General features: G+C 32.7%; 3 protein-coding genes across 5 annotated transcripts in view; 2 read left to right on the forward strand and 1 right to left on the reverse strand.

Moving 5' to 3' along the window:
* LOC115442987 (guanine nucleotide-binding protein G(s) subunit alpha) overlaps window positions 1-5,625 on the reverse strand; it is a 43,051-nt gene extending 37,426 nt beyond the window's left edge. The window contains exons 1-2 of one of the 3 annotated variants that reach the window (XM_030168246.2): window positions 5,509-5,625; window positions 4,886-5,079 (exon numbers count right to left, since the gene is read on the reverse strand). The gene's annotated coding sequence lies outside the window, so the exon portion shown is untranslated. Of the gene's footprint in view, window positions 1-4,885 lie in introns of all 3 variants that reach the window. The other 2 variants (XM_030168244.2, XM_030168243.2) reach the window with 2 other exon arrangements.
* Window positions 5,626-6,280: 655 nt separating this feature from the next.
* Window positions 6,281-10,852, forward strand: LOC115442983 (origin recognition complex subunit 6). Its single transcript, XM_030168234.2, has 6 exons — window positions 6,281-6,475; window positions 6,615-6,741; window positions 6,967-7,155; window positions 7,503-7,558; window positions 8,294-8,457; window positions 8,945-10,852. The coding sequence occupies exons 1-6, from the start codon at window positions 6,402-6,404 to the stop codon at window positions 9,199-9,201; spliced, it is 867 nt and encodes a 288-aa protein (XP_030024094.2). The 5' UTR covers window positions 6,281-6,401; the 3' UTR covers window positions 9,202-10,852.
* A 614-nt stretch (window positions 10,853-11,466) lies between these two features.
* LOC115442985 (sodium/hydrogen exchanger 10) overlaps window positions 11,467-17,333 on the forward strand; it is a 36,026-nt gene continuing 30,159 nt past the window's right edge. Inside the window, exons 1-2 of the mRNA XM_037440697.1 lie at window positions 11,467-11,611; window positions 11,852-12,266. The gene's annotated coding sequence lies outside the window, so the exon portion shown is untranslated. The remainder of the gene's footprint in view (window positions 11,612-11,851; window positions 12,267-17,333) is intronic.

Below are 17,333 nucleotides of genomic sequence, written 5' to 3' on the forward strand. Positions count from 1 at the left end.
CCCAGGACATTCTTAAACAAAAATATTTTTTGATAAAAAATGAGAAGAAACTTTTGTACTGAATAATATTGCTTTCTGTAGCCTCGCAATCTGCTTGTCATGCTGACATATTTTGTTATATTATCATAATCACTAATAATTTCCTAAATAATTTAAATAAACACATCAGTGCTTGATGCTCAGTGGTGGCGAAAGATAAGGTGCTGATGCCTATCCAAAGGCATTATTAAAAACGAAAGTTATAATCAAAATATTATGATACTGCAAAACCTTCCCAACATATTTGCCCCATTCTGTATTTCAACTTAGGACCACCATCTCACAATCCATTTACTATGACAGGATAATTTCGAATCATGCTTCCAAGACTTTCTTTTAAAGATAGCAAATTAATTATATCTAGCAAATAAGTTATCCAACTATACCAAGGTGGTATTGCAACTTGCATCCATCGACGATCGGCACAATTATGCCGGCCTACGTTACTTCAGTGAAAGGTGCTTTCACGGGCAGAGATTCTAGATATAACATGTTATCTGAATAAAATGATTGTCATGCAAAAACATCATATTCAACACATTTTTTTTACAGGCACAACAAAGTGATCCCACAGCACCTGATGGTAAGTGGAGTGGGATCCAATAGAATGTCGGCTGACGGGAGATGATTACCTCTCGGCAGTCGACATAATTATGCCGGTCTCTTGGAACCGGATATACACAGGCTGATCCCGGAACGCGATACAATTACGTGAGCCAATATGTTGGGTTTTAACACCTTGTGTACGGTGGTCGCTGCCTGGGCCGATATGAAATATATGCTACCACCAGCAAAATTTGTACACAAGAGAATTATTCCATTGAATATGCTCTGTTTGATTCAGGAGTAACACTCATCAAAGGACACTGAGGTGGTCAATTATCACCAGAATTATATCAGTTACAAACAAGAGAGAAGTACATCTCGTCAACTTTCATTGCATAACAAATATTTACATTATGATTAAAATTCAACTTTATGAATGAAATTATACATTCTATTAAGTAGGTTTTATGAATATTCACTTGGAAAATTTGTCTGTTACCAACAGACAAAATAAATAATATATGGGCATGGAATCAAACATATTACTGACATAGTTATAGTTCCTAATATCTCACTAGTAAAACCTCGTGCTATATTACCATTTTTTATTTTAAGAATTAATTTTAACATTGGCAGAGACATGAACAAAAAGTATTTATTGTATAATAAAATTTTATATGACATCTATAACTTAAAGAGTGTAATGTAAAGAACGGTGAAATTCTCTACTATTTCTAAGAAAATGCTTGTCAATGCTGTGTTTAAACCATAGTAAATCAATAAGCAATAAGTTCAGAATCAGAGATCCTCGAACTTGTTATTTCAAAATTCAATTATCATGAGGCTATACAGAGACTGTTCCTGTCCTCACACCTACAACTCCTATAAGCCAGGATCAGCAGTGGCACACATTTTATGACACTTTGGATGAAACTCTTTGAGTCTCAGGGAAAACTAATTTATCATTATCCCATAAGGAAATTAATCAAATAGAAAGATAGGGAGGAGTTGGCAATATTAGTTGTCCACTTCCCTCCAGAGCAAAGTGGGAGACAAAATAATGAACTAAGGAGGCATTTTCACCTCAAGTATAGGGACTTTTACAACTAGATAAGCTAGTTATAAAACATCATGGATAAAACTCATAGATCAACAACTATAAGCCAAATATTAATTTAGCTCAACAGGTTGTATCTCCCCTATAATGCTTCAAAATGTATAAACTGTAACTTAACCCATGAGCGACACAAGCAAAACCTGACTTCCAACTTCATCATCATCATCAGCCTATATCTTTGTCCACTACTGGACATAGGCCTTCTTCAATATTCGCCAGTTTACCCCGTCTTCGGCCGAAGACAGGCCAAAGACTTCCAACTTATATCATGCTAATTTAACTTCATCAGCATGCAATCTAAACATGATATATTCTGGTTTATATCAAATGGTCTGATATCCAAATATTTAACCAGCATAGTTTATTATTATCCAAACCCATTAAGTCATATTGGCAGGCTACTTAGCTCACCACAAGATAATTTATAGGCTAATATAAAACATCAATATATCCAATGTCAGACTAAAATATTATTGATTCTTCAAATTGGTTCCGAGCTATGATCGTACTTAACAAAAAATTACATGGATTATGATAAACACAATAAATTACCCAAATATACTCCATATTATCACATTTAAAACTTTTTGAATTACCTTATCAACAACATCTTATGTATAATAATATGTATCAGTCTAATCTTGATATTAATTAAAATATTATATTACAATCAAACATTACCTATCAATATATTTATCAACAATAATCTTTAATTGTAAAATTGTTACATATCAATGTTTGTATGTAATATATATTTTTTAAAAACTCTTGGACTGTTTACAAGATCATTGAACTTTTTTTTATAATCATATTGTGCTAGAGTATAGAATACCAATGAGCCTTGTTAGGTCAAAAGCCAGATATAGAAGACAATATTGCTGGAAGGCATTCATTGAGAGAAAATTTCTCATTTTGAATCCCTAATTAAAGATGGTTCGAGGCTTAAGGCTTACCTTCGAAAGGTGAATCATTTTTTTTAATTTTTATATGTATGGATGTTTTTAAGATAAATATAAAAATGTGAAAAAAACAAGTCCAAATTATATATGAATTAAAAAATATGAGTTAATGGGTACACCTCCATTAAACTAATAAATTTGCTACTTAAATCATAAAATTTGTTTTATTGAAAAAGTTTGTTATTTTATAGCATAATATTATATAACAGTATAGGACAGGATAAATGAAATCTAACACACTCTGACATTCTACAGTGTGTCATGTTCAAAGTAATTTTACTTTATCTTTTGGGGTTTCCCTGTTAATTGTTACAACTTCTGGAATAATTATAATAAATGTGTCATTTATGATGTAAGTTGGTAACTATGGCATCATGTGTTATTTGCTTTTGCTTGTTGCTTTCTTGGATGAGAGTTTTTCCTGTATACTAGTCCCCTTATATATTTTTCTGGGTTATAAAGAACCTTATGTCCTTCCCAGGATGTCAAACTACTTCTGTACAAAATTTCATCAAAATCCGCTCATAAGTTATTTGAGTTTATCAAATTCAAACATGCAGGGGTGGCTGGGGATTTTGTATTATAAGTTAGGATGGTAAAAATCATGCAATCTAGTTTCTTCTCTGCCTACCCATTGATGTATAAATAATGTGAGTGCGTACTATGTGTTCTTATCTGTAATGTATTATACATAAGTGAGTATACATAAGGCTTTTTAAAATAAATCATTTACTATAGCACCAGGAAAATGACTCCAAAATATGACATTAATTTGGAGAGTTAAAATTAACATATTCATAATTCAAAGTAATAATAATTGAATATATTGTTTTTTTTTAAACAGAATTATTAAGATATGGTGTACCATAAGTAAATTTTGAAAATTCTCAAAGAATCCTTGATAATACCACAATTATATTCATTATGCAATGAATGAAAATAATTTTGATTAAATTTATAATTTTTTTTAATACACATCAAAATATGGTAACTGCAATTTAAACTTGTAATTAAAAAGTTTACACAAGGACATGTGAAGAAGAGAATATTCCAAATGACAACAACCAATATTAATTTGAAAATGTACAATTGACAAAAATGTTTAAGATGAATGAGCGCTATATAATTTCTGATAACTACATATACTATTCAAGGTTTGCAAACTCCCAAAAGTTTGGTGTGTTTCTATAAGCCGACCCTTCTCATAACTAACATAAGTCACATTAAAAAGAAAATAAAACAGAATTACCTGTGTAATACACAAAAGAAATTTCTAGTGCAAAGTATACTAAGGTTATGTAAATATCCTTGATTTTGTGTCACAAAAATCAATATCCACAATCAATAAGAGTAATCTATTTGACAAACAATTCAACCCTGAATTCATAGTAACTCCATGCTGGACACAAGCCTTCCCTGATACTAAGACTTGTCAATGCATTGACAAAATTTGCACTACATTTAATGACACTGAATTGTATCCTAGACTTGCAATCATAAATCTGGAATTGTTTGTTAGTTGATCAGAATCGATTTATAATCGATAACTAAAGAAAACATTACTTAAAAAATTACATACATCAAACTGATTTCATTGATATAGATTTATATGAATCAGGTAGGTCATGACATTTCCTGGTAAGGTAGAGGATAATTGGCCTGCATAGCTTCAAGCTAGCCGATTACCACTGACGGTCACACTTTTGAGCTTGAATGCCTTAAAGTGGAAATTTGTGAAGATATTTAAATTTTAGTTAGACTGCTGGATATATTTTGTTGGGAATTGGATTCATATAGAACATAATACATACCATATAAGTAGAACATTGAGAATTGACATATTATAGGTTACTTTTTATATTGAAGTAATGCAGTGAAGTTTGTAGTAACGAGATAAGTTTTGTGACATTGGGCTACTAACAATAGCTAGTTTTTGTAACAGATGCACATATAGTTTAAATGGCAAAATTTTAATAATTGAATATAGTGAAGCTTTGTCTATATAAAATTTTATAAATTAGAAACACAAACATCTTTTATTCTATGCAAGAGGAAGCCTTAGTATGTTTTCACATGATAGAGATTACAATTCTGATAGATGTCACATACTTGCTACAGTTGCTTGGTATGTCAAGGTTATCAACCTGCCAGTACTCCTGGCAGTTTCTAACCATTCCTAGTCCATTGCCAAGGGTATGGAGACAGAAAAATGCTGAGAACTCACCAGCAGGTGGGCGTGGCGTTGTCCACCGCGTCCTGGTTGGCCTGCGAAGGAGACTCGGCTCCCCGCGCGCCACCCGCCACTGACGAAGCCGTGGTGTCGCCCTGGCCCCTCACTGCGCCCGCATCTCTCTCACCACGGACACACGACACGCACGTCTATTATCTCGACTTCACTGACACTAGTTGCATCTCTACCTGAAAACCACCACAGCACTTCACAGGGAGCACTCGCGCCGCGGCCTCACCCCCGAGCGCCGCCTTGCGCTCGCCGCAGCCGCCCCGATATCACTGCACGGGATTATATCCAAGCGAAAAAATGGCAACCGTTCGCACTAACAGACTGAACCTACTAGCACATCCACCATTTAACACCGTAATATTTATAAACTTTCACGGTTTAATTATAGACCAGACGTTACTATTAACGTTTGAACATAAGTAAATGCCGAGAAAATAATATTTATAAATAGCTTCGAATTATTTTGATACAAATCTATATCCGTCTATCACTGCATACACACCCCTCTCTCGGGTGGAGTTGATCCTCTTCTTTTTCTTTACGATACGTTTTACATACGATAATTAGCACGAATTGGTTAATAAGTGTACAATTAAATGACCTACACCCTGATATCTACAAAGACATTTTGTAGCAATGACAGCGGATCCGTATCGGCTTCACAGAACCTATAGAAAAAAATCAACATGTCGCCTGCTTTGATATTGCAAGGTGTTTTATCATTGAAACTTCAAAAATCGAGATAAAGGGGCGTGGTCTGTCTACATAATAGTCGATTCTTGAAATGTAATTCTTATAAATAAATAAATATTATCACTCAATAGTAAGTACAACTCTTCACATTGGATTATATTTAATAAATTATATTATTTTGTGAGAAATATTTGAAGTTAGAATAGATTTCATATGTAATAATATAGTTAGGTACTAGGTGCCACACTATAATCAAAGAGAATTATAATATATATGGAAAACTATAATGATGATGTGTTTGCTGCCAATAATAAAACAGAGGTTTTTATTTTATTTAATAACAATAATGCCTATAAAAACAGTGAACAAAAATGTTAACATACAACATCCATTTGCAAGGGAAAGACAAATTTAGATGACCGAATAGGTAAAACTTTGTTCGAGATTCCTACTAAGGAACGTATCTTTAGAACTATTCAAAATAAATTGCTGTACAGGTTTGATATCGAGGATTTATTTCATGTTGATACATTTCGATATAGTTCTAACAAAACAAAATTAATGTAACCCTCCTATTGAGACAGTAGTTCAAGGGCGATAGAAAGACGCGTTAGTTCAGATTATATTTTATCAGATGGACATTTTGTCCGGTAGAATTCATTTCTATAGTCTCATCTCTGTTCTTGTCGTCTTATCATAGACAAGACGCCAAAAGTCATTAAAAGGCGCGCGCTTTTATGTGGAACAAATGTGCACGTAAAAAGTTTTTATAAATTGTGTGAAAGTTCATTAATTTTCTAATAATATGGCAAAGCACAACAAAACTATTCATTTAATTGCATCTAAGCTCGACCTAGGCGATGAAGAAAAGGTTTTAAGGTATCGTATAAAGTTACGAAATTTTACTGTTTGTGCTCAAGATTTTAGTAACAAAATATATTTATCTAACTAATGTGACCTTAATAAAAGTACCCTGAGACTGGATATTATTATATATTTAAGTGTCTGAAAATTTTAGCAAAGCTGCGGAGTTTGAGCGGCTTTTGCAAACAAAGTCGATTGCCGGCAGCAATATGACTGACACGAGTAAAATGGTTATATGTCTGGAACTAGCTGCTGGAATGTTCGGTGCTGAATTTGATGTAGTGAGTACTAGTATATACAATATATTTTTACAATAATTTAACTTTTACTTAACATAACCAATAAACAAAAATTAATGATTCCATATAAATGAATATTTGACAAATAAATATACTTAATAATGAATAAAAACTGTATTCTAGTCTGTGAAGCATAATTGAATTTAATAAAACATTAATTAACATATAATTTTAACTATATCCTACGAACACTCCAAATGTTTACAGAAAACTGCCATAAAATATTCTGGTCTGAAGCCCTCAATGTACAATAACAGCAAGAAAGTGGTGCAGAATCTTCTAGAACTGAACGGCGATAGACTGACAACAAATCTGCTGTGTGTCTCCCTGCAGTGCAGTGGAGTCCAGGAGCAGGCGGACAGGATGCTTGCTGATTACTGTAAATTGGCAAGAACGGTATGTTATTAACTTCTAAGCAATAATCAGGTGGCTCTGAGTGGCAGATTTTTGCGAGGACTTTGTATCTTCAATTGCTGAAGTAGGATAGTGTTATTCTCTGAAGCAATTCTTGGTCAAGGCCCTAGGTGGCTGCCCTATTTGCCATCCTGCAAGGCCATCATTGATTATTATTAACACAAATAATTAATTAGTAATTTATGTCAGAATCATGCAGATGAAAGTATTTTTTGTAAATCATGAATTTGGCAAGTGGGCTCTAAATCATATTTTTAATGAATTTCCTCATAACTATAAGAAGAAAATCTATTTTAGTAATGTAATGTATAGAATTTTCTTTGTTTCAGGAGGTTGACATGAATTTACCGCAATATGTATGCATGGCTGTGTACCATGCTTGCAGGTAATAATATATGCACCTTATTTATTTACTTATTTAAGGAACCGGTTGTACTGTAGGCATTACAAATTAGTATTTATTAAGTTATACAAATAAGCAACTCAGTGTTATTCACAACTTATATTTTTTAGTAATGAGTGATTGCAAGTGCGTAAGATAGAATATAAACTATTTACAAATTATAGTTACCTTTTAAAAATTAAGTTATCTTGGTATTCCTATAATTTTAGAGCATTAGAACAAGTATTGTTTGAATTTAGTTTATCCACTTATATTATTACTGTATTTTGTTTGTTTTATGTTAAATTTTACAGTCACGATTTCCCATGCCACTAATAAATGGAACATATTCATGAATGTAGTAGCTTTTTGACACTAGGTATAATCAGCCACAAAAGTAGTTGAATTAATAAAAAAATTAAAATTGTGTTAAATGTTTTATGTCATTATCAACAATTGTTTCTTTACTACTATTAATTTCAAACGGTTTATTTTATTATAGACAAAAACAATGATCACATTGATGTATCTGTGTGTCAGCCTTTTGAAGTTTTCAATTTGTTCAACTGCTTTATTTATTTATGTATTTGCAAGAATCACAGGGTTGATTTATAGTAATTGCATGACATACTTTTGTGACTGACTGCACATCACATTTTAGCCCCATTTTGCTTTATAAACTGTAATTTATTTCGTCCTGACATAATTAGTATCATCTCACCACCATTGCATTTTTAGGCTCAACAAAGTGAAAGTGTCAAAGGCAAAATTGATAGAAAAGTCAAGACTGAAACCATCTCAGTGGACAAAACTGGACACAGAGTGGACTAAGTTTGTGGATGCTAATTTCACAGCTATTAAGAAGAAGAGAGGCAGACAACCCAAGAAAGATGCTGTTATTGGTAAGTACTTTAAGTGGTAGTTGGCTCCATATTAATTGCACATTTTGATGGGACCTTAACTACCTCACATAATTGTGAACAGCACTTTTTTTAACCATGGAGAGACTATTTGGTTTAATTAATATGACCATCTTGCTGGATCAACTTTGCCTGTTACCTTCTTAACAAATAACTACTGATAAATAATCCTTAATTATTTTTTTTTACACTTCACATTAACATGCATGCCCTGGTAATACTTCTGCTTACTTATTAAGGATAAAATAAAATTTTAATTGTTATTTAGAAATAATAATAATGTTATATATATAAGTGCAACTTTGTTCCCCTATATGATAAATATAGTATTTTATTTTATTTATTTTAATAAGGATAAAAGTGTGATGTGTCTGTACTTATACCATATGACTACCTTCCAAGAGTACTATATTTATTGACCATTAATTTATGTCACTATGACTATTGACCACTAATTTATGACTTCCAGCTACAATAGAAGAGTTGCAGATCGATACAATCCCAAAAGAGGAACCATCAGAACCTCAAATAGAATCATATCAAGAATGGAAGCAGAGAATGTTAATAATGGCATATGAGGAGTTGAAGAATTTAGATGCGGATGTCGATAAAAGAGATTTCAGTTTGACGCCACGCAGGTCTCCCAGGAAAACCCCACAGAAGTTTTCACCATACCAAAATCCAAAAAATGCGAATGGTGTCAAGTTATTATTTCCAGATTTATAGTTATTGTATTCTGGAAACCTGCTTGTTAGTAACTTTACGTAAATATTTTTCAAAACATGAAAAGTGCCTTTAACAGTGGCAAGAATATTTTCGTTCAGTCATAATGCATGTTACAAAGTTATGGAAGCGTTGACCGCTTGAATGAATTTTATGTTGTTATGTAACAAATATGGTTTAAAATTCTTTAATAAAAGTGTTGTGACTATGTGGTGACAGGTAAATATTCTTGGCATATTAACTTAACTTTGTGGCCTTAAATAGTACAAGGTAAGGGAAGCTTCATGCACACTGAGATGGAAATATAAAGCTATGTATAGACTGACAATTCCTTGGAACAATATATTGGTAAAAAAACATTCAGAGATGGTTACACTATTCAATATTTCAATTATTATGTATACCTATTACTCGCAAGGCCTGCAAGCTTTGGATTTTGCAGATTGTTTACAATATGATAATCGCTTGCAGAAGTAAATTTTTGGAAGTTTTTTCCTTGCAATATAAAGTATTTACATTTACAGAAATATTTCATGGAGATAGGTTGGTTATACTTTTTGAAGCAGTGCTCTATTTTTATAGAGTAATGACTGATTTAAAAACGAATACAAATATTCAATATAATTTATCAGAAGATTGCGTGTTCTAATCACGCGGGGGTCACTAGTATTTGAGAAAATCTCCCATATTCTCCACACATAAAATGTTCTTATACAATTGCAGAAAAAATAATGATTTTCAATTAGCTTTGTCAAATTCTAGCAGTGCTCTATAAAAATTGAGCCGTGACTCAATAAGCATAACCAACCTTATACCCTATCATTTTATTTTTATAGGTCTAGCAAATTTCTCAAGTGAATTAAGATTTTTTAAATTTAATTTTGTTAAAATATTTGGTCACTTGGGACAGTTATAAGATTTCAGCGGCTCTCATGAAATACCTTGGCAAGTCCATGTTCATTATAGCTGCTTTAGACAGTATATTTATCACATTATAATTGGTTTTATAACATGTACTGACTGAATTTTTGTAAATTTTATTACTGGATTTAGTTGCAGATAATATTTTATATCTAAATGACGTCAGGGAGTCCTACACCGACTATAGGGTGAATACGTCTTTTCGCCTTTACGGGTATTCTAATCGAAGGGCACCTTTGATAGCTCTGTATGTAAAAAGTCGATTTGTTGACTCTTTACCCAAATATATATCAAAGTTTTCCTTCATCCAGAACGCCCGTAATGACAAAAATACAAAAAAGCCCATGTAGACGGAATAGGGCCTCTTGACTATAATAGTAATTATCATTGGGTAATAGATACATTTTATTTATTTCTTCTTACTCTCTGCCTTAAAGATTTTGGTAGGTATATAGAAGCTCTAAATTATCTGCAATTATAATATAATAAGTAGCGATAAGTACCTTAGCTGTAAGCAAAGATCATCAAAAATATTATTTAAGGCAATATAGCTTGCCGCAGTGTGAGTTTTACCTTATATTGATTTTTTTTTATTAAAGTTTTGTGCCTATTAATTGTTTTCATATGAATGGCAATAGTTTAAATGTATATTTTAATGATATCGATAATAATTGTTATATGTTTTAATATTCATGTACCCCAGTTGTATTATAATAAAATATTTTTATAAATATACTGTTCTTTCCATATACTTATATATTTGTCTTTCATATTTTAAGGTTACTGAACCCTAACCTAACTTAACCTATCCAAAGGAAAGTTCATGGAACTCTTATTAATTCTGCAAACTTTATACCTAAGTCAGCTTCATTTAAAGGGCTGTATTATACTTAATAAAAAAGGTATAAGTTTGAAATCATATTGTATTCTTAATGTAATAATGACTCGTATTGAACCATTAAAAAAAAGGCCTTTTAACTCCGTGCGTAATTTCCACTTTTATAAATGAAATAAAGATAATATATTGAGTAGTCATATTTTTTACAATAACCCGCTATTAAAACTGTTTTCAAAAGACGTAAAACGATAATCGGTAACAGGCAATTTGCTTGGTTGATTTGCAGTCGTAGACTGACTGCTTGCTATATTAACACTGTGTAATAGCAATAGCGATAGCAAAAAAAAATCGATACGATACCCTGTGGGGAGTAAAAAAACTGACGCGTGCTCCACGATTTTAAGTTTCGTATTAAAGATGCTAATAAAAATGCGCGCGAGGCACAGGGCGATTCCCCGTTTTGTCTTCTAAGACCGTCACGGAACCTATTTATTGCTGCTTGCTAACTTATTGTAAACAAATCGATCACCGGACACCGCGAGGCAAAACGAATCTGTGTAATATACTTAAGTAGACAAAATCAGCAATTTTTACAATTCCTTCCTGTCTATACTAATAAAAAGTTGAAAAGTTTGTATGGAAGCGCTAACCTCAGTAAGTAAGTATTAAACCAATTTACTATACTGACTACAGCTTTGTACCTACAAGTGATATAACATCATAACTGTTACAATGGAACAATGATTTAATAATCTTAGAACTGCTAGTAAAGGCAAAACGCGATATATATTTTTTTTTGACAATAAGTTGTTACTTGATTACATAATCGTTAAGAAAATCAAACATAATCGCTATTTCCGTGAGAAATTACAAATGTCAACAACCCACTTTCAGTGTCCAAATCAACACGAACGCAAATCAATGTCATATAAAGCAAATAAAAAAAAAACAGTTGCTTGTGTCACACACAAGACACCTGTCCGCTGTCACTCGGTCTTATGCAGTGGATGGTTGTGCACTCGTTTATTTGTTATCACCAAGGAGAATACAAATACTATTATCACAATGAAAGAAGAGCAAGATGACGGAGAATATATTGATAGCAGCGATAATGGAGATACAGAACCAATTAACCGCCATATGAGCACAGAGAGGTTTATAGAAGCAATTAAAAATAATCCAGCAATTTGGGATCCTACATCCCGCGACTACGGCAACCGATTACAAAAGACAAAGTCTTGGGAACGGATTTGTGCGAAAGTCATGTCCTCTTATTCAAATATGAATGCGAGTGAAAAGAGTAAATCAGGTAAATAAATTAATCTATTGGCATTATATCGACGCCATTCTTAGTTGATACTTATGGCATGAATTATGATCGATTTGCACACGATTACACTAGATTTTAGTTTTTGTGAATCGCGAGCATGGCGTGCATTACACAGGAAACTATTTATCCGCTATAAACAAATAATATAGCACGTATGGAGCCAAACATATTTTGTTTTGACGAGTGCAGGTTGCGAGTTGCGACAGCAACAGAAAAGTAGTCTGCGAGCAGTGTCGTCTGACATGCGCGACAAAGACGACAGTCAACTCTCAACACTGACGCAACTCGCAAGCTACCGTTCCATTGCACGCAGGATTGTGGTTATGACGTGGCCCATAAAATAAAAATACATTAAATAATAATAGCGGATATAAATAAAATAATTAGATAGTTTCGGTTTTTTTAAGGTTAGTGATTTCTATTTTTTTTATTTGTGTTAAAGGCATGGGAAAGAGCTCTGTCAAGGTAGCAGTAGTAACTTAGCAGAATTAAACCAAATATATTTTAGAATTTGTTGCTAATTTGTTGCTAATTAGTTACCACTATTTCGATTTTGTTGCTCCAGCCGTTTAGAAAAAACCGGTCACTGCTATCATGATATCAAGCTAGCATGGACCATAACGAAACTTATACTTATATGATCAGACGTAATGTAGAATTTGCTGCTAATTTGTTGCTCATTAGTTACCACTATTTCGATTTTTTGCTCAAGCCGTCTAGAAAAAAAAACTCCCACTGCTATCTTGATATCAAGCTAGCATGGACCCTCACGAAACTTATACTTATTTGATCAGACGTAATGTAGGAATTTGTTGCTAATTTGTTGCTAATTAGTTACCACTATTTCTATTTTGTTGCTCCAGCCGTTTAGAAAAACCGGTCACTGCTATCATGATATCAAGCTAGCATGGACCATAACGAAACTTATACTTATATGATCAGACGTAATGTAGGAATTTGTTGCTAATTTGTTGCTAATTAGTTACCACTATTTCGATTTTTTGCTCCAGCCGTTTAGAAAAAAGCTACCACTGCTATCTTGATATCAAGCTAGCATGGACCCTAACGAAACTTATACTTATTTGATCAGACGTAATGTAGGAATTTGTTGCTAATTTGTTGCTAATTAGTTACCACTATTTCGATTTTTTTTGCTCAAGCCGTTTAGAAAAAAAGCTGCCACTGCTATCTTGATATCAAGCTAGCATGGACCCTCACGAAACTTATACTTATTTGATCAGACGTAATGTAGGAATTTGTTGCTAATTTGTTGCTAATTAGTTACCACTATTTCGATTTTGTTGCTCAAGCCGTTTAGAAAAAAAAACTACCACTGCTATCTTGATATCAAGCTAGCATGGACACTCACGAAACTCATACTTATATGATCAGACGTAATGTAGGAATTTGTTGCTAATTTGTTGCTAATTAGTTACCATTATTTCGATTTTGTTGCTCAAGCTGTTTAGAAAAAAAAGCTACCACTGCTATCTTGATATCAAGCTAGCATGGACCCTAACGAAACTTATACTTATTTGATCAGACGTAATGTAGGAATTTGTTGCTAATTTGTTGCTAATTAGTTACCACTATTTCGATTTTTTTGCTCAAGCCGTTTAGAAAAAAAAGCTACCACTGCTATCTTGATATCAAGCTAGCATGGACTCACGAAACTTATACTTATTTGATAAGTCGTAATGTAGGAATTTGTTGCTAATTAGTTACCACAATAAGGATTATGTTGCTCGAGCTGTTTTGAAAATAAAAATAATTTAATAATATAAAATAAATAAACGGCCTTCAAAACCACTCAAAACCAAAAAAATTTCACATAACAGGTATATACTGGATACGAATTTTGGAGTCGGTGTCTAATTGAAATTGCTGGTTAAGCTAGATGGACTTGTACTATAAAATATACTGTCTCGATGGCGTAGTTATGTTTCGCTTACAATACGACTATCGCGTTGAAATGTTACACCTTTGCCTACCCCTGAAAAGGGAAAAGGTGTGATGCTATACATATGTATGTAAGTAGATTCAAGCAAACTTAAATCAAAAACACAACTGATAATATTTCGATCACAGTACAGCTATCGCGCTGTGGTGTTACACTTCTGTCTATCCCTTAAAAGGGATAAAGGTGTGATGCTATAATATATATTATGCATGTATGATCTATGTCAAAATATGAAATGTAAAACAACAAAATTATGTTTGTAAATGTAGGCGTATGCACGCTGTACACTGTTTCATAATTTTTATAAATGTTTTAGTATTATTGTTTTTTTTTTCGTTAATTTTTAGTTGTTGTTAAATACTTTTAGGTGGATTTTCTCCGCACTTTTACGGTGATGAGCGTATATAAGCTTATATAATTAATCAGACTTTGTATACAAAAGACTTATTAAAAATATATATATTTAAAAAATAATATTATAAAAGATTCAATGGACAATTGATGACAAAAATAAAGCCCGGAGTTTCTTTCTGCCTTTCTTCTTCGGGTAGTTATCGCTTAGGTAGCTAGTGAAAGGCTGGTAGGTTAGCTAGGTTAGGGCTTTTATTGTCCTCACCGATGAGGATCACGACGCGTTTCTCCCTTATTATTTATTTAAAATAACATATATACATCATTTTATTTCTTCTTTCCTGCCAGCCCGAGCTGGCTTCTTTGTTTACTATACTTTTCATTAACTTTATTACCTATATAAATTGTTTTTTGACCTGTTTGAAGTTGGCAAGTGAGTTTAAAATTATACTAGGTCAGTACCGGATTGTACCGTTTTTATTTTGTTTGTACCTTATAGGGACAAGAGATATGGTGTACTGAGAGTTTTGTCAATCACCGCCTTGTGTAGTAACATAAACTCGCGGCATTTTCAAATCAACCATCATTTTAATGATTTTATAGCTGAAAGAAGACGACTGAAGACGGAAGACGCCCCTCAGAGGTACAATCCCTCTCTAACATGGTACAATCCGAAACAAGGGAGTACAAACGATGGAAATCCGCGAAATACGTAGAAAATGATTATTTTTTTAAAATTACAGCCATTTTCAAATGAATAATTAATATGATGATTTTATTGCTGAATATCATGGAAGAATATGTCACTCAGAGGTACTATCCCTCTGTAATATAATACAATCCGAAACAAGGGAGTACAAACGATGGAAATCCACGAAATACGTAGAAAATGATTATTTTCTTCCAAGTACGGCCATTTTCAAATGAATAATCATTGTGATGATTTTATAGCGGAATATGATGGAAGAATACGTCACTCAGAGGTACAATCCTCTGTAATATAATACAATCCGAAACGAGGGAGTACAAACGATGGAAATGCACGAAATACGTAGAAAATTATTATTTTCTTCCAAGTAGGGCTATTTTTAAATAAATCATCATTGTGATGATTTTATAGCTGAATGTGATGGATGAATACGTCCCTCAGAGGTACAATCCCTCTGTAATATAGTACAATCGAAACAGGGAGTACAAACGATGAAATCCACGAAATACGTAGAAAATGATTATTTTTTAAAATTACAGCCATTTTCAAATGAATAATTAATGTGATGATTTTATTGCTGAATATCATGGAAGAATATGTCACTCAGAGGTACAATCCCTCTGTAATATAATACAATCCGAAACAAGGGAGTACAAACGATGGAAATCCACGAAATACGTAGAAAATGATTATTTTGTTAAAATACCGCCATTTACAAATGAATAATTAATATGATGATTTATTGCTCAATATCATGGAAGAATATGTCACTCAGAGGTACAATCCCTCTGTAATATAATACAATCCGAAACAAGGGAGTACAAACGATGGAAATCCACGAAATACGTAGAAAATGATTATTTTCTTCCAAGTACGGCCATTTTCAAATGAATAATCATTGTGATGATTTTATAGCGGAATATGATGGACGAATATGTCCCTCAGAGGTACAATCCCTCTGTAACATAGTACAATCCGAAACGGGAAAGTACAAACGATGGAAATCCACGAAATACTTAGAAAATTATATTTTTTTAAAAAAGTACAGCCATTTTCAAATGAATAATTAATATGATGATTTTATTGCTGAATATCATGGAAGAATATGTCACTCAGAGGTACAATCCCTCTGTAATATAATACAATCCGAAACAAGGGAGTACAAACGATGGAAATCCACGAAATACGTAGAAAATGATTATTTTCTTCCAAGTACGGCCATATTCAAATGAATAATCATTGTGATGATTTTATAGCTGAATACGATGGATGAATACGTCCCTCAGAGGTACAATCCCTCTGTAACATAGTACAATCCGAAACGAGGGAGTACAAACGATGGAAATCCACGAAATACGTAGAAAATGATTATTTTCTTCCAAGTACGGCCATTTTCAAATGAATAATTAATGTGATGATTTTATAGCTGAATGTGATGGAAGAATACGTCCCTAAGAGGTACATTTCTCTGTAACATAGTACAATCGAAACCACGGAGTACAAATGACGGAAATGCACGAAAGTAGAAAATTATTATTTTCTTCCAAGTACGGCCATTTTTAAATAAATCATCATTGTAATGATTTTATAGCTGAATATGATGGACGAATACGTCCCTCAGAGGTACAATCCTCTCTAACATAGTACAATCCGAAACAAGGGAGTACAAACGATGGAAATCCACGAAATTCGATCAAATTTATAATTTTTGAAAAGGTAGAGCCATTTTCTAATGAATCATCATTATGATAATTTAATAGCTGAATATGATAGAGGCAAACATTCTTCATAGGTACAATTCCTCTTAAATATACTACAATTTGAAATAAGGGAGTAAAACGAAGGAAATCCACGAAATACGTTGAAATTTATATTTTTTGTTTTATCCTAGTGCGAAATGCAAGGGGTCAACTGATCTTAATAATATTCCTTGGGAATTTAAAATTTTGATACCATAAAACCCAATAACTAGGCAATAGACAAAAATCAAAACTGAAATAATATTTATAATGAGTGGCACAAAACA

Source organism: Manduca sexta, chromosome 4 (genome assembly GCF_014839805.1).
Source record: "Manduca sexta isolate Smith_Timp_Sample1 chromosome 4, JHU_Msex_v1.0, whole genome shotgun sequence".
NCBI classification, from domain to species: Eukaryota; Metazoa; Arthropoda; class Insecta; order Lepidoptera; family Sphingidae; genus Manduca; species Manduca sexta.